This window comes from Phoxinus phoxinus (assembly GCF_949152265.1).
Source record: "Phoxinus phoxinus genome assembly, chromosome: 19".
NCBI lineage: Eukaryota > Metazoa > Chordata > Actinopteri > Cypriniformes > Leuciscidae > Phoxinus > Phoxinus phoxinus.
In genome coordinates, this window is record NC_136894.1 from 26,190,362 (window position 1) to 26,217,838 (window position 27,477).

General features: G+C 39.3%; 1 protein-coding gene across 3 annotated transcripts in view; it reads left to right on the plus strand.

Moving 5' to 3' along the window:
* Window positions 1-22,000, plus strand: part of erf (Ets2 repressor factor) — a 32,093-nt gene extending 10,093 nt beyond the window's left edge. For 2 of the 3 annotated variants that reach the window (XM_079589778.1, XM_079589779.1), the window contains 4 exons: window positions 11,743-11,977; window positions 17,579-17,694; window positions 17,801-18,741; window positions 18,833-22,000. In XM_079589778.1, the coding sequence (XP_079445904.1) occupies window positions 11,743-11,977; window positions 17,579-17,694; window positions 17,801-18,741; window positions 18,833-19,390 (1,850 nt within the window). In that variant the 3' untranslated portion in view covers window positions 19,391-22,000. The remainder of the gene's footprint in view (window positions 1-11,742; window positions 11,978-17,578; window positions 17,695-17,800; window positions 18,742-18,832) is intronic. The other variant, XM_079589780.1, reaches the window with a different exon arrangement.
* Window positions 22,001-27,477: the final 5,477 nt, after the last annotated feature.

Genomic DNA, 27,477 nt, shown 5'->3' on the forward strand with positions numbered 1-27,477 from the left:
AGGAGATAAATCCAGGATGAAAGCTTCACTGTGATAAGATATTAGAAACCCACGTCTTGCTGATAAAACGTAATGCCACTATCACCCTTGCAACCTCGGCGATCCTAATGACTTTTGCTCGGCTGCCTGAGCGAAGGCCACTGGAGTGTGTGATTTAACACTCTGATGAAGAGAACATGATGGCTGGGAAACTTTTAAGATTAAATCGTGGAGATTTCACATTACCAGTGAACTAGAGAGGTTGCTGTTTTTGGCTTCTTTTTAACTTTTTTTGCACTAGTAAATATTTTTAATATCTTCCAGTGGAGGGATTTCACTTTTTGTTTTCTTTGAGAAATAATATAGGCACAACTTAGGTTGATATTGATTATTCTGTACTCTTAAATTCTTGAACTCTTAAGAGATTGCATCAAGACATGGGCAGTCATATAATTATTTCATGTAATAATATCAATGTTTTGAAGTTAAACTTCTCAAAAATGTCTCACACTGTAAATTTTTTTTGGAAAGGTTGGAAAGGTTTAAAATTGTGTATCAAAAAATAGCAATTGTGGTCATTTTAATTCATTTCAGGTAGGCTACATGAAATTAAACGTTGTTTTACTGTTTGTTAATGATATTAGCAACACTGAGAATATCATGTTTACATGTACAACGGATCAAACAACAGGCCATAAGCTTTGCACATTTGTACACATGAGTATTTAAACATTTGCTTTCTATAGCAAATCCAAATGAATGCTTGACTGACATTGAACTTTTGTACAGCTAAAGTGTTGATTTTATACAGCTAAACTGTTCATGTTTCATACCAGCTTAAAGTTCAAATATCAAGCAAGTTTTGGAACAGTGCACATGCAGAAAACTGTATAGTAGTCCTCCGAAAAGTAAAAAATTCAGGTATTATGTTCATTTTACATTTTAAATTGACATGCTTCTCAGCTGAATTTGTGTGTGTGTGTGTGTAATATGAGGTACAAGATGTAGGCTAATGTTTCAGAAAGGTTTTTGGTGATACTTGCTGGCCTGGTTAGCGAGTGCACGAGCAGTTCAGGAGACCTGCACAGGCCTGTTGGTGAGGATTGTTTGGCAGACGGCCGTCGCAGGCTGCTCCTCATGCTCGGCAGTCCTCACATAGCAGGAAAATTGGCCCAGAAATGCACCCTGCCTGACCATTTATGGTTGATTTAATCATATCCCTACGAGGAACTCCCCTGTGACGCGTCTGGTTTCTGTCTGGGCAGAGTTGGCCGTCGCACTGTGGCGTCCCGGACATCTGGAGCACTGTCTCCACCGCCGTGTGCCGGTAACTGGAGTTTTTGGTCTCTGGTGTTGACATGAAGATTGTAGACATGAAAATAACAGCTACTAGATGTTTAGCTTACGGAGCCACAGCTGTGAAAGTATTAGACATGGCTAATGGCTCCTCCTTGGCGACGGCGTTTGGGACACAAGGTACTCTTCAGCTTCTGCCTGGGTGGGAAATACCCACACGATGTTACATGGGTGGCTAAATGACCTCGCGTTACGCATAGGATAGCGCGTGTAAATGAAATCAAACACTTGATCCCTTTTGCCCTGAGTTCTCTCGTATTTGGGTTAAAGTGTTCCCAAAACACCTGTCCAAGTGCACAGTATCTCACACACTTTAGATCAAGGAGACAGATTATCCGTATTGTGACTATAATGTAGACTGTTGGCACAGGGTGCTTGTTGCATTATGTTCATACTGCTGGGTTAGTGTAGTCTACAGTCTTGTGGAAAAATGCAGATGCTTTAACGCTCCAGCAGGTAGTTGCTGTCGTACAGTTTTTATATTAATAGGGTTAGGTATTGTTTGAATTTTAACGATTCCAATTCTGCTTATCGATTCCTAATTTCGATTCCAATAACGTAAAACCCTTTTTTATTTAGATATCATTCACATTTATTTTCACATTATTATTTTATAGTAGCTGAATACCATGAACAAAAAATCAACAGGCTGAAGAAAACTTACACAATGAACTTTTGCCTATGGTTTAAAAATACCATTGCAAAAACAACTAGAACTAATACATTTCAAGCATGATTAAAGTCAAGTAAACAGTCATTAAAAAAGAACAAATTAGCAATCGCTCTAATACAACTCAACAAAGATACGACTGAAATAAAGAAAAAGATTTTCAGGTATTCAGGTACAGAAACTGTAATAAAATGTAAAGTTACACAGCACTTTGTACAAAAAATATACATTATATAGTAGGTGAATAACGGTACATGTCCCGTTATTTGTCCCGAACCGTACGGTACGGACGTCACGGTTCGGTGCATGGTCGCACGACAAATACATTCAGTAACAGGAGATCCACACTCCAATCCAGAAGGGGGCGTGCGAGGTAGTGCAACGCTGTTTGCTACCAGTAAAAAGCACAGAAGAAGAGGAAGATACCATCTATCTGTATGTTTACATCTCTCAACCAATATTTCAACTGTGAAAAGATGCCTATAAAACAGCTTGAGAATAATATCTCATGTAGCATTACATTCACCACTTTATTTGTGGCCTCTGGAAAATACATTTCGTGAGCTTTTTGGCCAATATTTGTGTGGGGATCTTCTTATTTTCTGTATTAGACTCTTCATTGTATTTACTTTAACCTGTTAGTAATGTCTTGATTATTTAATGTACATTTAAAATAAATTTCTCACAAATTATGACAGCCACTGTGTAAACGATTCTATTTAAAAAAATGGAAAAGTAGAGTAGAAAATTAACTTTATAATTCGATTTAGTAGTTAATTCAAAACCTGCCTTATGTGCAATTTACAGTACGTTTTTTTTTTTTGAGTGTTTATTATTATCTAAAAATAAATAGCAACTGAATTTAATAATTTGGGCTCTGCCTCTGTTGTTAATTGTAACCTTTAATAGTAGTATAGTATTATGTATTAAAGGCTCCCCATATAGTTTACAGCATTAGCTAAGATAGATTTGTTTATCCTTAAGAAAATTTGAATTGTAAAGAATTGATTTAAAGGGGTCATGACATGAGAAACCAAATTTGCCTTGATCTTTTGGTATATAAGAGGTCTTTGTACCATTAAAACGTCCTGCAAGTTTCATAGCTTAAGACGTCCTCCCCATTATAAACGAATCATTTATTTAATCAAGCTCTAAATACAGCTCGTTCTGGATCCATGGTAAGAAGTGACGTCACGGTACGAAGTGACGTACCAGCGTTTGCATAATGACCGCCTCCAGCAGAAGACAGTTACGCTTAAAGCGCAAGACAACTACGCTCATTTCGTATATCGTTGTCGCGCCCGCGCGCCGCGCGCCTCACAAGTGTTCAGTGGACGGACAGCGAGTGGGTCTGTGTACAGGGAGATTACGACGCCGCAGATGTGCTGTTCCTGGCTGTGGACAAACAACATCTTTGAATACGCTGCGAAAGATCCAGTCGTCAGGGAAAAATGGATGCACTTTATTTTTTGCGGACGTGTCAGTCACGGCAGTGTTAGTTTAAGCGTTTGTTCTGAAGGATGACTGTTTTGAGCTTTGCCAGAAAACTGTTGCTCAAAGATAAGTCCGTGCCGTCTATTCTGGGCTCAACAACGACGACGCAAACTGTAAGTAATGTATTTAAAACTTTAAACTACTTTTTAAATACGCTGAAAGATCCAGTCGTCAGGGAAAAATGGATGCACTTTATTTTTTGCGGACGTCCCAGTCACGGCAGTGTTAGTTTAAGCGTTTGTTCTATACATTTAAGGATGACTGTTTTGAGGAAAAAATCCCAATATGATGCTTGGCTTTGCCAGAAAACGGTTGCTCAAAGATAAGTCCGTGCCGACTATGGGCTCAATAACGACGACGCAAACTTACTTTTTACCATGGCTAATATAAACACATTTGTATAAGAGAATCTTGCAAATATGTCGCCTTTCTAGTAGGCCTACATGTGATAGAAAATTAAAAATGTTGCCTTTATCAATGCTGCATCTTCTAAGATGGCCTGTCTGTGCATGCATTTTTGTCCGTGGTACACCCTATCATTTCATTGGAATTAGTTAAATAATGTTAAACTGTTAGCAAATGAAGCTATTGGATAATTATGCAACAATAATCCGTTTTCAAGTGTCTCGGGTTAATTTTTTTTTATTAATTCAAAATAGTTTCACTTTCCATGTGGACACGGGCTGATCCAGTCTTCGTTGTTGTGATGATCGTTCATTTTCCTCTGATTCTGGCTCAAACATAATAAGGTTTTATCATTGCCAGAGCCATCGCTTCGCATGCATCACCCGCTATTAAACAGTTACGCCGAATCCGCAAACGTTCTGGCTGGGGGCGTTAATATTGATGCATAGGCACTGACGTTAGCCAATCATAACAGTGGGCGTTAACACTGAACTCTTAAAGGGGAAACACCCCCAAAACAGACTGTTTGAATCAGAGGATGAGAAACAGGGTGGGAAAAGGTCATAAATCACTAAATTTTAAAAGTTTTTGGTAAAAAAAACTATAGTAATACTATAATTGCACCTAAGGGAACATAATAATAAAATAAAAAAAACCATGTCATGACCCCTTTAAACTTCAGTACCGAGGTACATACCGAACCGTCATGTTTGTGTACCAGCCCTATTATATAATCATTCGGTCAAGAACAGCAAATTAATTTTCTTTGTCTTTTGTTGTTTGATAAATATAGAGACAGCAGCAGGAATTTTTGGCTGATTTTAGACTCTTTACGAGGATATTTTGATATTTATTTGTCCATTCAAGTGCAAAAAAGATTACTGTTGTCACTTTTTTTAGAAACCTTTTAATACCCACTTAATGTAAAAAAAACAAAATTATAATAATAATTTTAAAAAAAAGTTTCATTTTAATGTTTTGTTTGTTTATTTATTTAAAATGCTATTCTAATATTGACAATTTAGTTTGTGTCTGTCACATTTCACTATCAACTCTGAATTAACTCTTTTATTGTAGAGTTGTGTAAACCCGTTGCTCATTGCATTTCTGTCACCGCTTTTCAATTACGTTTGCATGTCGCCATGCGTCTGTGAACTTCAGCGGTGGCCCTGATGGAAATAGCTGGCTGTGATCAATCAACCTTGATTTATTTACAGTTAAAGTGATAACAATGCCTGCCACTCGCAGCACACAGGAACGTATTATTGTTCAGTCAAATGAGCTAGTTGTGCTGCATGTCAACAAACACATCCTAAATTAAAGCTGCCGCAGTGTTTACCTTGCTACCACACCGGTTCAGTTTTTTTGAATGCTGTTGAGCATGCTCATTTACTGAACCTGTGCAGTGATATTAATGTGATATTTGGTGAATTGTTGCAATCAAAAGTGTTTACAGTAACAAATAGATTTTAATGTTAGTGTATAAGCCAGCCTACTTCATTACATGTTAAACTAGTGTCCATTTGTGCAACTGTAAACCTTTGCGCTGTGGCGGCGGCCCTTTATTAGCATCAACGGAAAATCAATAAATGAATTTAGAAGCGCCTAAACTAGTTGTAGCAATGAACTGAACAACTGAATGCCTAGTTAATTTCAATATGACTTATTGAAGACGATTGGTGTAAGCTAATTCCATTGGTTTGCTGAATTTATGTATCATTCATCCACTTTCTGACAGTTACTCTGCCTCTCTCTGCATCTCGTCAATGTCCCCAAGAAACTCACACTGTTGGCCTGACCCTTCACTAGGTAACTAGAGATTAACCAGCAGAGTATCAGCACACCTTCTCCAGTTAGCACTGCGCCGCCAGCTCAAATGGAGCCGAAAGGTTTTTGGTTTGGAGGTGAAAGAGATGAAGCATTGGGATTTACGTGCCTGTCTGCTGCCTGTTAGGGGCAACAACCCTGAACCTTTACCATCAGGGTTAGCAAGAGAAGGCATGACTGTGTTGTGTGCAGACAAATACACACACAGCTTATGTAAGAGTGCATGGCGGCGATCATGTGAGGGCTGCAGGCTAGCACTGCACATCTACAGATGACTGGCCAATGCTTTGATCCTCTCTTCTCAACCTGAGTGTTTGTTCTCTCTTTCTGGTTAACTCGCTCGCTCCATATACTTCCCTTTCTCTGTCTGTTGTCCACAGATCACCTTTTTCTGCTTAGTGTGATCACATTTTTCCTGTGTAAAGTCCGTTCACACCAAGAATGAGAACAATACAGAGCTCAATGCTAAAGATTTTTACTACTGGTCCGGTCACAAATAAGTAATAAGTAAAAGAAAATAGTTTTGTTTTTGAGCCATGTAACCTTGTATTGTGAGTAAATAAGGTTATGACACCAACAATACAACAATTTGACTATCTATTCAAATTTCGATACAACTGCAAAAACTAAACAAAAACTGCAACTGATAAATTTAAAACTTTATTAAAGACAAGTCAAGTTGTTAGTTGTTATTGAAAGTTATTTTAAGTAATAAAATAAGTACAAAAAATAATACAAATACAAATAATTAAAGCACAGACAATAGCACAACTAAATATAATAGACCAAAATGCAAAAATAAACTTTGTTTTTCAGTTAGGTTTAACAGTAGGTTTCAGGTACAGAAATTGAATAAAGTAATCAAATGTAAAATAACACAGCATAGTTGGGGTGTAGCGGTACATGTAGTCACAGGCGATCCAAAGCAAAGCGAGTGTATTCAATTCATTCCATAAACGAACACGCACCGTGCGCTTTTAACTTTCGTTTTACGATTTAAAAGAGAGCCGTGAGGTCCGTTGAGGTCACTTTAAGACCTAATGCAGAGATCTAGTAGGCTATACCGATACTAACACGGGATTTATCTAACTGTTTGTGTTCACTTAAGCCAACTAGGAAACTCGCCAAGACGAGATTTGAACAATTTTGTGTGAATTTGTCCGTTCAAGCGCAAAAAGACTTGAAAGAGAACTCCATGCAGTATTCGCGTGTTGTCTGAGATGCGGCTTGGTTTCTGGGCGTGTGCGTGCGTGTTATGGACACACATCTTTTCACACAGCGCTCGAGTACTGAATTAAGTTCTCTTTTGCGGCGTATTGCGCTTGAATATTTAAATTAGCAGGGCTTAAAAACAAATGATAAACTTTCGTGACTTGGCCCGATGGGAACAGTGACCGTTCTGTCAACTCTGGCATCGTTATGCTGGCCACAGGCCATTGGGCAGTCCTGTCGATCAACACCAATGAACATTAAAGTTGTTTATTGTAATCAGCCCTGTTAGGTTTTTTTTACTCTAAATGCTCAAGTTTTATTAAAAAAAAAAACTGATAGAACTGCATCGTTATGACTGTGAATCCCTGATTATGTGCATCTAAACAGAGTAGCCTCCAGGTATCACCCAGATGAGTCGTCTTAACGCAAACAAGAAGGTGAGATCTATTTTGCCTCGAGAGAATGTGAGACACATAAACATGCAGTTTGCAGGGTTCTGTTGTATTTTCCATCCGGGGCGTTCTCATTAGTGCAAAACAACACTTAGCCTACTCATTCTACGCAGCTTGGATCAATGTGAACAACTGTTGAACGTGCAGATGGACGCGAAGTGCCGCGCATCATTCAGCAGTCAGTATTTTTCAGCACTGTGCAAGGCAGAGTGACACTGTCGATTGTAAGACAAGCATTTAGGCAGCAGAGCTGCTCGTGGTTCTTTTGTATTACTCATACTGCACACATTCAAGCTGGCACACACTCGTGCCATTTTTTTCCCTGTCGCCACCATCATTAGTAGATGGAGAACGACCTTTTCCTCTGCCTAAATATAGAGCCCACAAAGAATAGGAGGAAGGGAGGGAAGTGGGGGAGAGATGGAGAGAAACGGAACGAATGAGCGCGGGGGCCCTAAACATTTCTGAGTCTTTAAATACAGACCCGAGATGCAGAGGACGACTTTTTTGTTTTCTTTTTCGTACTTGCGTCACGGCCTCACCATAAAAAGAGCTGTTGCATCTGAGCACTAATCGCAAACAGAGACGGCGGCAATAGGTGGTGTTTTTACAGACTTTGCGTACAGAAAGGGCAAAAGAACGAGACCAAGGCGGATGTTCGTGTCCAATTTCCCCTGCCCTGCGTGTAATGTTCGGTCAGATGTTTGTCAGCCAGTTTGTTTTTTCGTGCCGGTACAGTTTGTACAGGTGCTATCATGTAATGCTTATGTCATATTGTTTTTCTAAGTGTGTGTACAGGGCCCTGTCAAGCGAGGGTTTTGTCTGGCGGTCTCCTGACTCCATACCCATTAGTGACAGTAACCGTCAGAGAAACAGCAGTCCCAGCAGAACCCACTGACACCAGGGGACGTGCCTGTTTTAGCTGTTATTGCCCTCTGATTTAGCGTGTTTGTGTGCACGCGCTAAGTTGTCTTGTGGGCTTGTGGTCTTGAGTGAAAAAAAGAGTGTTATGGCACACTGGTTTGTTTGAAAGTACCTCAAAGCGGTTTCTTATAAAGTCATTCCTCGGCCCTCCCCAGAGTCTGCCGTTTAGCCAGCGCCAGGGGTTTGTTTTATGTCCCTACTTCTTATTAAAGAACGTCAACCTGTTGATCATCACCATGCTGCCAGTGGCTTTCTCATTCACTCTTTGTAAGGCAAACATTATTATTACTGTTGCTGGTTAGAGAGCAGGAAAAAAAACTGGGCTTGTGTATTAAAATTTGGCATGTAACTCGTCCTGGTACAGTCAAATTGTGTGGCTTAATTAGTTTTTTTTTTTTTTTTTATACAATCAAAAAACATTGCAGACTTAGTTTAAAGTAACCAACCACCTATCAATGCCATAGGAATAAATAGCAAATTGACTTGAGGATACTTCACCCAATTTTTAAAAAATCTGTTTTAAAAATCATTTACTCACTCCCAAAGGTTGTTTCAAACTTGTATGACTTTCTTCTGCAAAGAAGATATTTAGAAGAACTGATGTTGTCCATACAGAGAGTGTCAATGGCGTACAAAACAACATTGAAGCCCACTGGCTTTCATTGTATGGACAAAAAGGCACTACGGTATTTTTCGAAATATTCTCTATGGTTCAATGAAGGAAGTCATACACGTTTTAAACCAGATATGAAGTTGAGTAGATTAATTTTCTTTCTTTTTTTTAGGTGAGCTGTCCTTTTAATCTGCCTACGTGTATTAGAATCAAATGTACTTTGGATATTTTTACTATAGCTTTTGCATTTTGATTTCATTAATTGATTAATTGAGTTAAAAACAAATTCTCTGTGCTATACGTGTATTTATAGCACTAAAGTGTCTTGTTGCTAGGAGATGGTATGGGAGCCAGGGACCCAACGCACGAGAGAGAGAGAGAGAAAGGTATGAGAGCGGAGGGAAAAGGCGCACTTCTTGTGAAAGCTGAATGACAAATACACTCACGCATACGCCGTGAGTCAGTGCTGACGCGCACCCACTGTGGGAAGCTTTGTGTTGCTGTGTGCCCACTCGCTCGGTGGAGGTCTGAGCCCACAAACACACAACTAATCATATATGATCTGTTTAGTGTGACATGTCTTGGTAAAATTGGAATGAATGGTGGGAAATGCATTAAACTTGAAGATCTGGAGACTTTTTGAAGTCTCATTCCTACAAACCTCTTTGTGTAAGGAGCTGAAATTACAGGCTCATTTGGTGGGGAGTTTTTACCTTTTTTTTTTTTTTTTTTTGTCAACTGGTAAACAGTATTATTTCCAGGGTGTCCTGTATTGCTGAAACTTCCAACAGCCAGAAAAAGGAATCATATTTTACTTATGTTGCGAATTTGCAGTCTGGATTGAATGTTGAGAAGCAAAATTGTGAGAACACATCTTTCTGTTGATTTGATTCATCAGTTAATGACTGATTATTTTTAGTGAATCAGCAACATACAGCACAACCAGAGCCGTCTGATTCATGTCTCTTAATTGCTGAAATCAGAAGTGTTGTCTGATTTATTAGTAAGTGACTTTCATAAGCTGGTTTGACAAATTCTTGACTGAATGAACTTTCTGAATCCACCAGAGTAGTTTATGAATCGACATTAGTCTCACTACTGAGCTGTTAAGTTTTAATTACTTTATACATGAACCACATTTTGTGAACTTGAAGCATGTAAAACTTAAATTTGTATAATTACTGACTTGTTGCCCATATGCCCGTATTAATTACCTCTGGGTTAACCATGCGCTAATATCAATTAGTCTAACTGATCTGCTTCTTTTCAGTGGGTCAAGTCAGTTTTACATCTCCGATTTGCTAGATCTCTCAACCAAACATCTCAGTCATGAGTCAAGCCACATTGCCGACTGTTTAGCAGTTGTCACGGACAGTTAGTACCAGCCCACGATGTCCAAGTCATCCTACCGCCCCCCTGCGCAGCGTGCGTCCCTGCAGCACATGTGTGCGGTTGGCGGTGGCGGTACTGCTGAGCTGTTCTGCATTCGCTACTTAACACTGTGATAGGCTTTATAAGCAGCCAAGCTCTGAACCATCTGAAAGGGGCATTCCACTGAGTACAACAACACGTCGTGCGCCAAGACCCTCTCTTTCTCTTTTGTGTGCGAGTGTGGGAATTATGCTGTTATTTTCAGTCGTTCCCACCTGACATGGTGCGCCTAAGAGATATAATCTTGGTTCATTGTTGTGGTCTCTAGTTTAGTTTTTTTCTTTCCTAATAGGAAATCGTGTCTAATTTAGAGTCAGCAGAAATACTGCACCTCATTCTGATTGTGTCTGCAGTGCAGAGTTTGCTTTTTCATACTTGACCAAGCACGCCAACGGCAAACTCTCAGGTGTTTCTCCGATGTGTTTGACAGGCTTGTTTCAAAGAGCTTTTCCGCCGTCTCATACCGTCACGTTGACTCAGCGTTGTGCATGAATTTGTAATAGGTCTGTCACTTAGCATGTTGTGTAACCATCTGTCCATGTTAACGTCCCAAAGCACAAACAGTTTCTGTAATGAGACATAAGACCCTCAAAGTCACGGCCATGTTTTTGTCTCGCCTCCAGCAACCTCATGCTTATTTTCTTTTTCTTCTGCAAGTATTGAGTCTAAAAGTAGTGTGTGTGTGTGTGTGTGTTGTTTTGACTGCTGCCTCAAGGATTCTGTTCGAAGCGCTTGTTAACTAGACACTATAGAATTCTGACAACTTATTCAGACTGAGATTGAGAGAAAGGGATTTCATACAAACTTTTACCAGACTAAAATTCAGGAAAGTTGAGGCTAATTTATACTTCTGCGTCGAACCTACACTGTAGCTATGCCTTAGGCTGTGTAGAACGCGTAGCCTGATGTGCACCTCTCCAATAACGTAACAACGTGTCAATTCTACGCGGACCGCAACCCTTGTGATTGGTCTGCTAGAACTCCTCCCTCAGGTAAAACAAAAATCTTCGGTAGCGTCGCTTTTCCTCCTTTTGCCTTGATACTGTGGGTTGCACCATCAATATGCCCGTGGACACTGCCAACTAGCGGTCTGCATGTGTAATTACATGTCGGCGCGGACAACGACGCAGGAGGATAAATCGGTGTAGAGGCTACGGCGTAGGTCCGGCGCAGAAGTATAAATCCGCCTTTAGTCTGCATAAAGGCCTACAGCCTTGGAAACACATTGTTCCCTTGGCTTAATGTCATTTAACAGACTGCAGAAGTAATACGTCCCCCTTATTAATCGAGATTAGATGGGGTGAAACTTACTCTCGCCGAACATTGACTAGATTGAGTCGAAGTGGCAAGACTCAAGTGTTTTTGTGTCTGACCTCTAGGGTTTGCCTTCCCAGACTGGGCCTACAAGCCGGAGTCGAGTCCTGGTTCCAGACAGATCCAGCTGTGGCACTTCATCCTGGAGCTGCTGCGGAAGGAGGAGTACCATGATGTCATCGCCTGGCAGGGGGATTACGGCGAGTTCGTCATCAAAGACCCGGACGAGGTGGCACGACTGTGGGGCGCCCGCAAGTGCAAGCCCCAGATGAATTATGACAAGCTCAGCCGAGCGCTCAGGTAAAGACTAAATCTGCCTTTTAAATCCATCGTAATTGCAATTGTGCAGTGCTTGTACTCAGTCTAATGATGCAGTGGCTGCTCTAAACGGTTAACTAAACGATAGGATATCTTTTTGGACCAAAATCTTGGTTACGACACTGCAACAAGCTCATTTAAAATTTCATCCAAGATGGGGTCAGGAAACCAGTAGATTATACATTTTTTATTATTTAGAGTAGAGGCCTGTTCTCACCAAGAACGATAACTATATTAGCATCCACACCAATGGACAATATTCTGTATATTATAAGCTTATTATGTCGCCTGCTGCTTTAAAAGTTCAAGCTTACTAAAGTTGGGTGGATTCGGATTGAAAGACAATGTTTTTGACATTCATCAGCTGGAAAAAAAATACTGTAAATGATTGAAATTATTTTGTTTCTCTGTTTTTTTTACCACTTTAGCTATGAGAATTAGAATTAGAACAATTAATACAACTTTAGTTATCATTATTGTTATCCTTGGTGAGAATGGGCCTTATCACTTGTTGCAACATGATTACTTGGCAACATGCAGACACACTCTACACCAATAGATATCAGATATATACTGCATAATAGATTGTGGTCATTTCTTGTGCTTATTGGTAGACCTTATTTTGAGCATATCTGAGGACTAGCTTACAGTAAAATGTTAACACCAGAATCTATGAACACCTGCATGTTTTTGTTCTTATGTATCGACTGACTGTTATGCTAACATAAAATAGCATGATAGACTAGGAACTTCAGATTATCGACATCAACTGTGAACGTTAGTCAAGTCTCTTGTTGTTCATTTTAGTGTTATTTGTGTGGTATGCCAAAGTGACCATTAACAGATTTGCTTCACATGAAGAGAACGTCAGATCACTCACTTATGAGGCCCATTTCAGTTAGGATGCTGCCTATGTAGGTAGTAGATGGCAAGGCAGTAACATTTTGTAGCTGTAAACTATGGCTTCTAGCTCAAAGTCTAGATTGCTTTGTTTCTGATGATTTTATGTGTTCTTATGTCAACTGACTTAGTGTTCAACACTTGCGTTGTTTGTCTTTCTGTGTTAGCGTTACTTCCCTTCATGGGCGCCGTATAGGGGGGAAAAGTTAGGACGATTCCAAGGGCCCCTGACTGACAGGGGCCCCAACAAATACGTAAAAAGTAATTAATTTTTTTTATTATATTATACACTATATAAACCATCATCATTGAGTATATTTCAAATAATAATAAAATTAATGATGTCTTTGATTGTACTTATTTTGGCAATAACAGTTAAATATCCCCATTGACCAAAAAGTAAACATCCACCCCCCTGTATCTGCATGAAATGGTTTGGTCCTGCCTTAGCGCACTCATCAGCCGCGTTTCTATTACAGATTTGCGCAGAACTTTTGCGATTTATTTTCTAAATATCGATACAAAAGTATTGCGAAATGACGCCGTTTCGATTAACCGATGTTATGCGACTAAAACTTAATTTTCCTCTCGCGAATAGTCATTTAAAAAATCATGGCAACGGACGTTGGTAGGTTTATATATATCCCAGCCACCGCACTAGACATTATTATTATTAATGGAAGGAGACGTAGGCGTGTTATTCAAGCATCAATGGCAAGGAAAGACTCTTATACTGTGAGCGGCAGATATGAGGAGTTTCTGGGTGTTTCTTCCTCATTTCTGCTTCGAGGTCTTGATTGTGGCATTTCTTTGAGGTTTAGAATCCAGTATTCATGTAATTCGTTAACAGATTGACACCCTTTCTTTTGTCTTTCCTCTCTCTATTTTCTCTCTTTCGTTTTTTTGAAAACCAGATTTTCTTTTACTATGCAACTTTGTGGTTTCTGGTGTTTCTGGCAACTAAACACCGTCATACGTGTTTCAATTACCCTTCAAATTGCGCAAATTGAAATGAGGTGTTTTTTCAGGCAATTTTGAAAAATTAATATTTCGCAAAACTGCAATGGAAACGTTTTTTGCGCATTTACACTCACATGATGTAGATGATGCGGTGTGTTCGAACAGAATACGAGACGAGTTGTTTATTAAATTCATAAGACAAAAGAATTACAGGAATACTGGTGTATTTCAATTTATTTTTAGAAGCTTACACACACACACACACACACACACTGTTTTGTAGCACTATAATAACCATGATGTGGAAATTCCGTTTTACACGTCAACTTTATTTTGTTGTTGGCATATGCAGTTAAGTTTAAAAAATTGGATGTTTTTATTCTTTGTTGTTCATTTATTTTGATTAAAAAGTGAATATATATTTTGTTTTTTTAAATCTATCATTAATTTTACAATAAAAATACATTGAGACTGTAAAGGATTGCTTTAAGGACATTTTTATGGTGGCTTTTAATCTTGCATCAAATAATGAATTGCATACTGTATGCAGACTTGCATTTACAAATCACCAGCAGTAAATATTGTGCTAGTACTAGTATTGAACTACAAGAAGCAAGACAGTTGCAAGCATTTGATTAGAGTTATGTAAAGCATCTGATGGGACAGGTATGTCCTAGAGATCTGGTGACAACAGCTGTGCAGGGGGGGCCCAATGTATTTTTTTTGTCATGGGGCCCAAAATTCCTGGCGGCACCCCTGCTTCCCTTACATTATTTTTCCGCCTTTGCCTTTTTCCGTCCTCTTCTGTCAATTGCGATCTGTCCAGTTGCCTGTTTGTCTGTCTCTTCGTGTTATTCAACGCTTTGGACCGGTCGCCATGGCAACCTGCGGATGCCCACTCAAACCTGCTGAACCTGCCTTTACCATCCTAGAATAATCAAGCCCACTTAGCGCTCATCAACGTTCACTTACAGGACTAGTTTGTGTCCTCCACTTCTGAGAACTCTTTCATTTCTCAGAGATATGAACATATGAATGGAAGAGAAAAGGAGGGGGAAGAATAAAGGCTACAGAAAGCTGTGTACGGTTCAGATGTGAAGCAGAAAGTTCTTCAGTGTCACAGCAGAGAGCCTGAAGACTGCTGAGAAACGGAGAGAACTCGCCTCTGTTCAGCAGATGTGGAAGACACAAAACACATCCTCTTAGTTAACTCAAACGCAAAAGCAGACAGGCACACACATTCTCTTTTGACCTGGTTTTTATTATTTACATAATTGTGATGTTTAGGGTCATTTTTAGGCCCAAACAGAATCCGTTTCTCTTACATAATCTTTGCAGACTTCTGCTAAATTTGATTGCCCATCATTTATAATATTTTGGGATGCACGATATATCGGCTACCATATCGGTATCGGCCGAAATTTCATTTGGCCAATATATATTAAAGCCAATAAAAAATGTATTATTTCGTTCAGCTGCAGCCTGCAACACTTCAGTTGTTCACTATGATGGTTTTGAATAGCTTGAAATATGATTGGAATTAATTAAAATAAGGAACATAGTTCAGTGCAACATGTACTGTGCAAGTCTGTCATATAGGCTACATAAAAGTGTAATGAAAACATTATAATTGTGTGCTTGAGACCTAGCTTTTAACAGTGAGACTTTTGTTTTTGTAATTGAGTTATTTAGAGGATTTAGAGTTTAGTACTTATTTTAGAGTACCAAAATTTTTATAGTACATCCCTAATAAATGTTTTAATTTTTCACCTACGAATTGTTCATCTTCATTATTATACTTAAGTTAAAGGTTTTGCTCAAATGTACTCAATTTTGGTGTTTAACCGGCGATGTTTGGCCAGTAAGCAACATCCTAGCAACCTACCGGAATACACTAGCAACTTCTTAGCAGCACCCTGGCAACCATTGTACTTTAGGATATACCATGATACTGAAACCATATTTATATAAGGTCCATCAATCAACACATCATGTGATGTTACCATGGTACTTTTTTTGTAAGTATATAATTGCATTTAAAAAAAAAAGTTTAGAATCAATTTTAATTAAGGATTTGGTCATATCTGAACACATTTGGCTAATTTCGTCATGTTTTCATCTACCAATAACAGTATTTTCAGTTTAGTTTAGCACATTTTAATACAAGTAAATCTATTCTGCAGATCTTAAATTTTTTTTTTTTTTTTTAATGCATCCATACCTAAGGGGTTGCACGTGTTCTTTAAAACTCAAACACCATTCAGACAGACTCTAGGCTGCACAGGCATCCTATTGTTGAGCTGTTGATAATGAACTGACTTGCGACCAACAGACAATTCAAAACAACATATACACATTTGTTGTATTTACCTGTTAACCTGATGCTGCTTGTAGACCATGACATAGCCAGAAAGCTGCTTTCATGAGGGATGTCGTCTGTTTTTCTTGGTGAAAGTAAACAGAAGGCCATTTGTAACTGCATTTTTACTCAACACCATATGTACTCGATGTATGTGAATGTCTGCACAACACACATGTGGAAAAGACACTTCAAGTTTTTGTGCTCTTTTGAAGCAAGTTCAAATGCACTTCAAAGAGCGGGGTTGTGCATGTGTAAGTGTTGTGTTCATGTGTGTGTGTGCCCTTTTCTCCTTCGAGTATGTGCCTGTGAACTTTTCAGTGCCCCGATTCACACATCATTGTATATCACAATCATGTTTTCTCACACATGCACCCTCGGTGACGTCTTAATTAAACACATTGAACCCATAAATCATTTTAACATCTGAAGCTTCAGATGGCCACAAAGTCACGTATCTGCTCTGCACATATCTGATTCTGGTTGGCTGAATCCTTTCATGTGTGTAAGAATTGAACATGTGTATTTTATATTGAGTACTCCTTAATGATACAGATAATTACATCAGGCTTTAACGGAAAAGGGTTTGGTTTTTCTCTCTTTGGAAATGCTGGTCTGACATTTTACGTCCTGACAGCTGCAGTATGAGATTGGTTCACCTAAACCTCTTGTGTACACCACAGGATATATCTCACACAGTGTATCAGATAGTCAAGGTGAAAACATTGTAAATTTAACATGATCTATAATTTACATTTATAGAAACTTCATAGGACAGTGTTCAATTTTATATTGATTTTACTGAAATATTGGCTACAGCCAATATTTTTTTGTGCCTATTACTTTATTTTAACAGATCTATTTAAATTGTCAAGCATAAAAAGTGCATGTGATCTGATTCAGTTTAATGAATGTAATTTTTGATGCAACACCTGTTGTAACTGTTAATTTTTGTTATTGTAAAGTCACTTCAATTAAAGAAAGAATATAGTGTGATCGCTTAAAGAATATTATATTAATATTATTTATTGGTATTCAGAAGTTCATTTAAAATGAACAGTTTTGGTTTTCGGCACTGAGTTTTCAGTTTCAGCCAAGAAATTTCATTTTCGATTTATCACTTATTGAAAGAAAACTAGAAGTTGATGTGTTCTGTGTTTGAAAACTGATCACCTTATGTTTTTCTTAGGAAACATGCAAATTCAATGTTGTAGAACCTTTTAATATCTAAACTGGTCATTGCCTGTGCAAAGTTTGGCAAGTGTGAGAATGTCAAATACATAAAAATGGGTGGCCTTCAACAAATTGTGACTCCTAATAATGGCTTTAACAAGTGTGTAACCATGCCAACACTCTCTCTGCAGATACTACTACAACAAAAGGATCTTGCACAAGACCAAAGGGAAAAGATTCACCTACAAGTTCAACTTCAACAAGCTGGTGCTGGTCAACTATCCGTTCATTGACATGGGCTCTGCAGGTGAAGATCCCTGCTTCTAAACCTTAATATTTCTGAAACTCATTTAGTTTCATATTTGGAGTAAAACAAGACTTCAGCTATTAACATTTCTTAACCTTTCCCTTAGGTTCTGGTGTTCCACAAAGTGCTCCACCTGTCCCATCCGGAGTTAGCACTCACTTCCGGTTCCCTCCATCCACGCCATCGGACGTCCTCTCTCCTAGCGAGGATCTGCGCAGTCCAGGTGTCTTCAGTGCTGTGCCTCGACGCATAGCTCGTGGCTCTGTCTCCGACTGCAGCGATGGCACCTCCACAAACTCGGAGCTTGAAGAAACTGGCATAGCTCCTGGCGATGACCGCCCGGCTGACCGTGCCTTTAGAAACCTGCTCCATCCACGCTTGTCCCACGACTCCTTGTTCCGTGTCTACGGTGCACCGCCCAACCCAAATGGGCTCACCAGGAGCGGGCCCCATATGCCCACACACAGGGTCCATCCTGATTCCTTGTCCCCATTCCCAGTGTCCCCTCTCCCAGGCCCTGGAGGCTTGCTGGGTTCTGCTCTTTCACCAGCTCTCTCCATGACCCCTACATCTCACATGCCCTACACACCTTCTCCATCCCTTTCACCCATGCTGGGCTCCCACTTTTCGTTCAATCCAGAAGACATGAAGCGCTATCTTCAAGCTCACACTCAGAGTGTCTACAACTATCATCTGAGTCCCCGTGCTTTCTTGCACTATCCCAACATTATAATCCCCCAGCCCCAACGCCCAGACAAGGGACTGGGAGGGCCAGTGGGTGTAGGTTCACACCTGTCAAGTCACCCTCTGCACCACCAGGCTGAGGAGACTCATCTATCTCCTTTCAAGTTTAAGTTACAACCACCACCACTGGGCCGCAAACAGAGAGAAGGGCCAACCTCAGCTGGAGCAGGACATGCTCCGAATTCTGGAAGTGCTGCTGCTTCTTCTTTCTCGTACAGTGGGGAGTCTGGTTCGTCCTCGAACTCTGCCTCATCTGGAATGATGACCAACAATTCATCCCAAGGTGGTCCACCAAAGATCAAGGTATGTTCACCTTAAAATTAATTCTGAAGAACTGTAGCTTCTTTGAGAATTAAATGGCTTTCTGTAACTCTCCATTTGTTTCCTCCTTCAGGTTGAGCCCATCTCAGACATGGAGTCGGAGGAAGAAGTCGAGGTCACCGACATCAGCGAGGAGGAGCATGAAGATGATGAATGTGATGTCTTTTCCCCTCCCCACCCCAATGGTGGCCTTGCCCCTCCACCCAACCTCGATCGTATGACAGATGATGACGATCTTGAGGAAGATGTCTTCAAGACCCCAGCTGCCCCTACCTCAGGGGTTGGGCCGAATCTTCTAGGTCTAAAAGCAGAACCCAGGGAGCTAAACCTGGGCCAGGGTGCTCCCATCAGCCCTGGGGGTACACTCTGCATCCCTCTGAAGCTGCGTTTTAAACGCCGCTGGAGTGAGGACCAGCGGATGGAGGCGGGAACCGAAGAGGCTGAGGACAAGAAGAGCAGGGCAGAGAGGGAGGAGCTTAACCAGGAGGTGGAGCCCAAAATGGGCGAGGAAAATGGAGACCGGAAGAGTCCGGAGACTTTAGTTGCACCCCTGGGGACAGGCCAGAGGAGGGTGAGCTCTGAGCTGCAGCGAGCCACGGCACAGCTGTCTTTAGAAAACAACGTTTGCTGAAGAGGACGTGGTCAAACACACAAACTTAGCAAAACAGAGCTGTCCTCCTTACAGGCTGAAGGCAACTGTTGCTCTCAGAAGTTACGTGAAGACCATCCGTTCAGCAAGTTCAGATGCCCGAACCATCTTTCAAACTTCTGTACATGCAGGTCCACTCACTTCAAGATGTTGCAACACTAAAAATTAATACTGACATCTTTTTTTTTTTAATGCATTTTAAGTAACCAGGCCCTTTCCACAAGTTTAGCCAGAGTCCCTTGCTTTCTGAACCCATTCCTTTCTGTTTGCTGTGTTAGACTAACACCATCCCACTAGTCTCATTAAAGTCCCCCCCTTAGGATCAGCTCTCCGTTAGGATCAACTCAATACCTTTTTAAACAAAATCAAGAGATTACAGAAGTGCCTGAACCAGATGTTGATGCACCCCCTGCAAAACATCAGTAGAGATGGTGATAATGAATAATTAGATTGTGATAAGTCTTTTGCATGCCCCTGGAATTAAAGGTCACGGGCAAGCGGACATTTTCACTATTAAACAGACATTCTTGGATGATGTGAATGCAGGAAAAATCCTGCCACCCCCACTTAAACTCAATCATAGTTCTAAGAATTTTTGGATATGGATGCCCTTTCTTTTTCTTCTTTGCATACCAAGATTCAAGCCCCAGACTTTTTGCAGAACCAACTTGCCTTTCGCTTTCAAACCAGGATCTTCATGTCACTGCCTTCCGATCCATTAATGCTATTGTGCAACCAGCCTTCACTACCGGCTCTGGACACCAACTTTCCCCGCTGTTCAGCGAGCTCGGCCGACTTAACGGGACCACTCAACAACCTCTTAACGTATCTTAACACGTGTATATACTTTGGGGGATTTATTTTATATATGTGTTAGTCCATCTTCATGACCACCAGCTGGATGACAAATTATAGATCATATATTATTCCTTCTCCAACTTATTTATTTAATTTGTTTTAAAATGCAGTTTTAACCCTGAGGGAACGTTATAGGAATGTTGGGGCAGCGTATCAGAGGGCGCTTTATGGTTCGAACTTCGTAATCATCCCTGAAACCATTTATACAATGCTCTACACCCTTCTATTTTGGAAAGAACACAAACCTTCTTGGTAAATCTCAGGCATACCTCCCCACATCGCTTTCCTCTATCCGATAGGTTGTCTTTGAATATAAAACCTTCAAATGAACAAACATTTGTGCCTTTTTACGTAAGACTGACCGCCCAATGCTTTTAAATGGGTTGCTTTATTGACACGTACAAGCTCACATACAGGAGAGGCCTTAGAAACATGACCTCAAACACTGCTTTTATGCCTTATTTAGTTTTGTACCTTAAAAGAAACTATCCTAAATAAGATTTGCATTTAGAGTCCATATATTCTCACTTTATAGACGTATATATTTGATAAAAGAACAAACGCTGGTTTTGATACAAATTATATTTCAGAAGGTAAATCTATATGGAAAATCTATGTAAGGAAGATGTTTAGTTTCAGGGCCCTACAGTGCTTTACTGTGAAAGAAAAGTGTTGTTATAGACAAAGCTGAACATAACTGACCAATCGTTAAGAACCCTGAACGGCACAGCTGTCCTCGGCCTTATAAGGAATACGTATAGTTTTAACTCGACCCGTCGCATTTGCGTTCTCCCTCTCAGTCTCTCTGCAGTGTTTTAGTTGTAGGAGGCTATTTTTTCCACGATGATCATGATTGAACAGGTATCGCATCCTATTTGGCTTAGCGTTTGGCGACGGCCAGCTCCATTTGTAGCAAAATGCAGGGACTTTGTAGTAAATGACATCACGACCATATCCTTGAGAAAGGGACCTCAATTGTGCAAACTGACAGCTAGCAAGTGGACATGCAGCCTCTTAGCCCTCATCTAAGGAGGAAGTATAGGACCTGACACTTAACACATTTTTCTTCTTCTTTTTTTTCTTTAAACTACTTTTTTTTTTAGTTTGTTTGGCGGCCTTACACAGGTTCAGTATCTGTATTTCAACTGACTGCTGCCTTATTTGTTAGAAAATACTTTTTCTTCTCTCTCCAATATAAACCGTGCTGTTTTATTATATCTTTTTTTGTTTATATTACCATTTATCATTTTTAATGTTGATATTATTGCTGGTATTTCGTTTGTACCCCTTACCTGAATTTTAACCCCTCAAGATGAACATTTGAATAAATTGTACTTCTCTACCCTCTTTGATACCATGATATTAAATTGCTCTGGCTTTGTATTAATGCTGGTTTTTAGTTGTAATTAAGAAAACCAGTTGAAGAGGGAAGAGTGACATAATGCTATCACATTATTTTTATTTGAATGTCTCTCTTTTTTGGTTGTGTACATATATAAATATATATTTTCCATTTTGAGGGGATGATGTAAGAAAAAGACAAATATTTCTTTGTGTTCAAGGTCTTTTGCTTCTTTCTTCTGGCTTTCCATCTGTCTCTCAATGGTTATGTAATACTTTGTAAAGAGAGACGAAACTTGACGTTACAAGGAACCATGTATACTTTAGTTTCTCATGTGGTTTCCTTTGCTCTTGTAATTAAAACTGTAATCAGGGTTCATTAAAACAGGTAAAAACGGATCTGGCTTTCTTGTCCTTTACTCCATTTGCATCTCTCTCTGTTTCCTAATTTTATCCCGATTGTGATGGTATATTGTATCTGTTAGTAAACACTTTCAACAGATTCAACTAATATTGCAACATTTTTCCGCGATGCTGTCTATTAAAAGGCAAACATTTTTAATTTAATAACAAACTAAAAAGGTCTTCAATCAAATGTAACTTTTTAATTTAAAAACTAATTCAATGAGTACCAGTAATAAGACTGGTAGATTTACTAAACCTAAAAAGCCATTATAATACTACATTGCATCGCACTACAGTAATATACCATAGTAATACCATGGTGTTTTTTTTTGGACTGGTTGGAGCAATTATTCTAAAAGCTGCTGAACATGAATCCAGGCCTGTACAAGTACGCATAAATATCTATTTATGTTTTTTTTTTTTTCATGCACTTTAGTTGTTTTGCTTCTGCAGGTTCAGTTTGAAATACAACAAGGGCTGCTATTCTAGATCCTGTTTGAACTGAAGCAAGATGCAAAATAAGCTAGGATTTGCTTTCATAATGAACTAGAAATTCACGCCACAGGGAGACCGTTAACACCTAACGTTTCCTGCACGAACCAGAGAGCATGGGTTTAACACGAAACGAGAATCATTCGCTTAAGAGAGAACCCTGGAATCAAACGTAAATCCATTTAATTTCATCAGCCTGAAGGAGGAAGATAACTTCTGGGAACTTTAGCATGTATCCACTTGTATTTCTTTGTGAAACAGCGTCCTCTGCTGCTAAAACATCGCCATCGTTTAGCAGTACACTCGAGGCTCTTAAAGGCGCAGTGTCTTTTTTCTAATGCATGTATAAATACTTCATCTTATTGTAGTTTCATGTACGTAAACCAATTTGTGCAATTCCGTTCGGTGTTGCTAGTGGTGCGGAAACAGTTTATCTTAAAGCTAATCTTCATGTCTTTTTTTGTTGTTGTTTTTTTGGACTGAGTAAAAATGAAGCTCGTTTAACTTTCAGAGCTGTTCTGTCACGCTCATGTCAATATGTAGGCCAACCCGGAAGGCTAATTTGCCATAGGGTTTACTGGGTTTTTTAAAATAATAAGGATATTAAACAGTAAGGGTACTTCCTAACAGTTTCCAAATTTAAAACTTAAACTAGGCTATATAAAGTTTGTAGTGTGAGTTTGATTTCTTACAATTAAATTTCTTACATTTTCTTAGATTTCTTAAATTTTGTCACAAAAAGGCTCTTGACATTATAATGCTAACAAACTGATAATACGTTTATTAGAATCATGCAAGAAATGAACATATAGTGTTACTTTTCAGGTATTATTAAACATCTTATCATTTCTGGGTCCTTTAGTGTTTCAAAAGCCAAAGTTATATCATTTTTGTTATGGTTTTAGCATAATTAGTAACACTGCATGGTGTAGGCCTATTCGATTATGTATCCTGCAACCACTAAAACACCCAATATATGTATTTAATGCAGGAACCATCAATATACACAAATCTCGTGCATTATTTATTCTGTCAAGTTTTTAAGTCACTTTTTAGTTTTTTGCACCCTGAATTTCTTTCTTCACCCTAAAAAACAATCAACTATTTTACAAAAGCTCATAATTGGATGAGGGAGGAGTTGGGGTCACACTTTACTTGATTGACAGGGAAGCCTGGACGCTTGCTGTGAGGGCTCGTTGACCTGTTAAGGGTAGGTCAAAGGTTAGGTTTTGCTGAGAAATAAGGCGAACCAGTGGATGGTTGTAACAAGGAGGCCTAATTTGTCTGTGATTGTGTGTTTTGAAGAGGCAGTGTGAATCTGTGGTATTTGACTTTTGATTGATTGACACCGACTGGCTTTTGACTTTCTCTATAAATGTATCCAAATAAAAGAAATAGAGAATACAAAGGAGATAATGCAGTTGCATAAGTTTGAGAAAAATAAACAAAACAAAAAAAATACTTTTTACTCTAAAAGTACTGCTTTGGTGCTCAAGGAAGTTTACTATATTGCTCTGTTGTGCTTCTTGTCTTTAAAGGCTTGTTTATTAGTCAGACCAGAGAAGATGTTTGTTTCCTCATAGTTTGAGTCAAAAACTAAAATAGGCCCCTTCTAAAGCAGAGCCCTTTTATTATTATACCCTGTGTACTTCATAATATCCCCATCAAAGTGTGTATCTAGTCAACCTGAAAATCTCATTATGACTGAATATGCTACATTTTGGCCTCCCTTTCCCTTTCGTTTTCACTTTGTTTTATAAGTCAGGATGAAACTGGCCTTTGAGCACTAACTCTAGTTCTTCCTTCTCGTAGTTAAATGTTAACATTACACAAGACACACAACTGTTCACATATCTAATGAACATCAACCCCTGCTAGGACTTCTCTGGAGCTTTAACAGAACAACAAAGCAGGGTGTGGCGTGTTTTGGAGATTACCGTGGATGAGTGTGTGTGTGTGTGTGTGTGTGTGTGTACGAGTTATGCAATTTTCCATTGCATGTCATAATTGCATGCAGAGTGCGTGACAGTCCAGCTGAGCTGTGATGCATAAACTGATCATCTCCATAGTTTGCAGTTCCACACACAGCCATTTGCATGCGTTGAAACCACACATGTATTTAAACATGGCTCAGAGGAGGCCACCCACAATGATAATATCACATTAAACGAATTTGCAATGCAGAAATGTATTTCTGCAACACTGTGGCATTGCATTTTAAACCCTCATTTAAACTAATGTACTCACAACCCTTCCTGTTTGGTTGCAGTGATGGCAACAGGCATAATGAGCTCATCACATGGCTTGGTCATTGGTCTGAAGACCCCTACAGCTTGACCAATCACAGGTTGATTTGATGACGCTGGCTGTGGAGGGCGGGCTCAAGACACTGACTTGGCGAGCTCTGCGATTGGTTGGATTCATGAAGGTATAGAAAGTGTAAAATGAAGGGAGTTGTTGAAGTTGTTGTGTCTGTTTATTAAAATAAAAACAACAACATAATAGGCCTATATATATATATATTTTTTTTTTTACATAAACACACATAATGATATTTTTTTTTTTACCTTCCTTCCTGTTTTTATTTACATAACGTCATCCCTGTTGGAAAATCCCACTTAAAAAAAACAGCTACCAGTTAAAGAGGGATTTTCCAACGAGGATGGCATTATATAAATAAAAACATAAATAATAAACAGGAAGTTTATTAAAAAACTCATTTTCAAGTCAAATATAACAACAACACCTGTGTTATGCATTAGGATTAATCCTCAAAATTTTGTGGCCAGTGAAAATGCTGAGAGGCTACAGTGACTGCTGAGCAAAAACATTACTGTCAATATTCGAGGCTAGATGTTGGTTAGATGAAACTATACAGGGCAACAATATGAAAGTGCTGTGACTTGTGGCTGCTCGGATTGAATTGGTCAGGTCATTCCACAAGCGTCCTGGTAAATGTCCATGAAAGGGATTTTGTTTTATTTGAAATTATTTATTAGTATTTGCTATGATGTTTTAGTCAAATTGATTATTATTTTGAAGTATTTTGCAAATTGTTAATATTCTAGGTTCGCCCACCTACTAGCTTCAGTTGCCCCGCTCTTTAATTCCCATTGGTTGTTAGGATCAACCAGCTGTTTCTTGTTTTCCCATAACGCGATTGGTCCGAACGACCTGTCGATCAACGGGACTTTGACAGATGCCTCCGCCCTCATCAAGGCTACCCTAATACCGACAGGCTACTGTACCCTTTTGTGAACGCCGATTGGCTGACGGCGCTGGTTGTCAAGGCTTAGTGCTTCATTCACCATTTTGCGACTGTAGAGTACCCTGGAACCTCAACGGCTGGACTTTTTCTCATTTGCGGAAGAAAAACATTCTTTGCAAACCCTTTCTCGGGGATTCCATGGTTTTATAGGCTTGGTTCTCGCATCGACACCATTTCGACGGCACTGTACATATTCACGGGGTGAGTTGAAACCTTTCATCTGCAGTACTGCAGTGATCTGCCTATATATTCAATGCTGTGTTTTGCCTTTACGTCGCGGATCTATATACAATGTTTCGCTGTCAGTTTATTTTTTTCTTAGTCGATTGTATAAAATGGCGGAGTAAGCATTTTAACATACACACACACACACACACACATTGAAAGGGAGGGGTGGAGGTGCACAGTCAGCCTAAAAACTTTTTTTCCTGAAAATATTTGTTGTGACACTACAGTTACAGCTTCAACAAACTGCTTTTGTGTATTCGTTTACCTTTCAGGGACTGTCACTTCTTATATCCATAGTTATTTACATAAAGATAGGGCGATTGTTTTGTTATTTAAACTTGACTATATTACATTAACATTTTCAGTTGCATTCAGTCAATTTATCTCGGATGTTTTCATATTTATAGCCTACAGGCACACATATATGAGAAATATTGTTTTTTCTTCTTCTCATATTTAATATTATGGCCACCGTCGCCCTCGATTCAGAAGCCTGAGGGAGACGGGAAACTGCTCTGCGGCCTTGTGTTATGGAGAAAGGCCTACACCACTCGACAGTGTCGTAGGTGGTTGTAAGCGTAGAGTAGGGCACTACGACCAATAAAAGCGCTTGACACAGATACGGCGGTGTACTACTCAGCAAAACTTTCGCAAGTCGACGACAGCAGCACCACTGTTGATGGGAAACAGGGCTTTTACTTTGTTTCAGGGCATTTGTGTTTACTTGGACTCATTGCTGTTGCATGGGAACATTTATTATTGTGCATTTGGCTAGTCATTATAAGATTGAGTTGTTACAATTATATGAAGGGTCAGTGAGTGCATTGAGTTTAGTGCATTGCAAATTAACTTGATTTTTTTTGCCAATTCTAAAAGTTCTACACAAATATGTATTTACATTTAACGTTAATTGATTTATGTATTTAAGATGTTTCATAAAATTACTTTTATAGCATTCAGGGTATACATTTGACCAGTGTAAAAAGGGATAGGCCTAGTTCTCCTCAAAATGAAAATTTTGTCATAATTTACTCACCCTAAAGTTGTTCCAAACCTGTATGAGTTTCTGTCTTCTTTTGTACACAAAATAAGATATTTTAAAGAATGTTACCGGACAGTTCCATAATATTTTTTCCCCCTTCAATGGATGTCAATGGGGCTCATCAACTGTTTGGGTATCAACATTCTTAAAATATATTATTTTGTGTTCAACAGAAGAAAGAAACTCATACAGGACAACAAACTCATTGTTTGGAACAACTTGAGGGGTGAGAAAATGAACTATCCCTTTCAATCAAACACCATGGTGTTAGTGCCATGATATACTGTTTGATTTACAAAATCATTAAAGTTATACATGAGATCCCCTACATGAAGCGGGTCGCCATCAGTGTTGCTAGATTGGGTCAATGATTTCCAGCCCAAAAACTCTCCAAAACCCACCCGAAACATTCACTGCCAAATGAATGTGATGGCA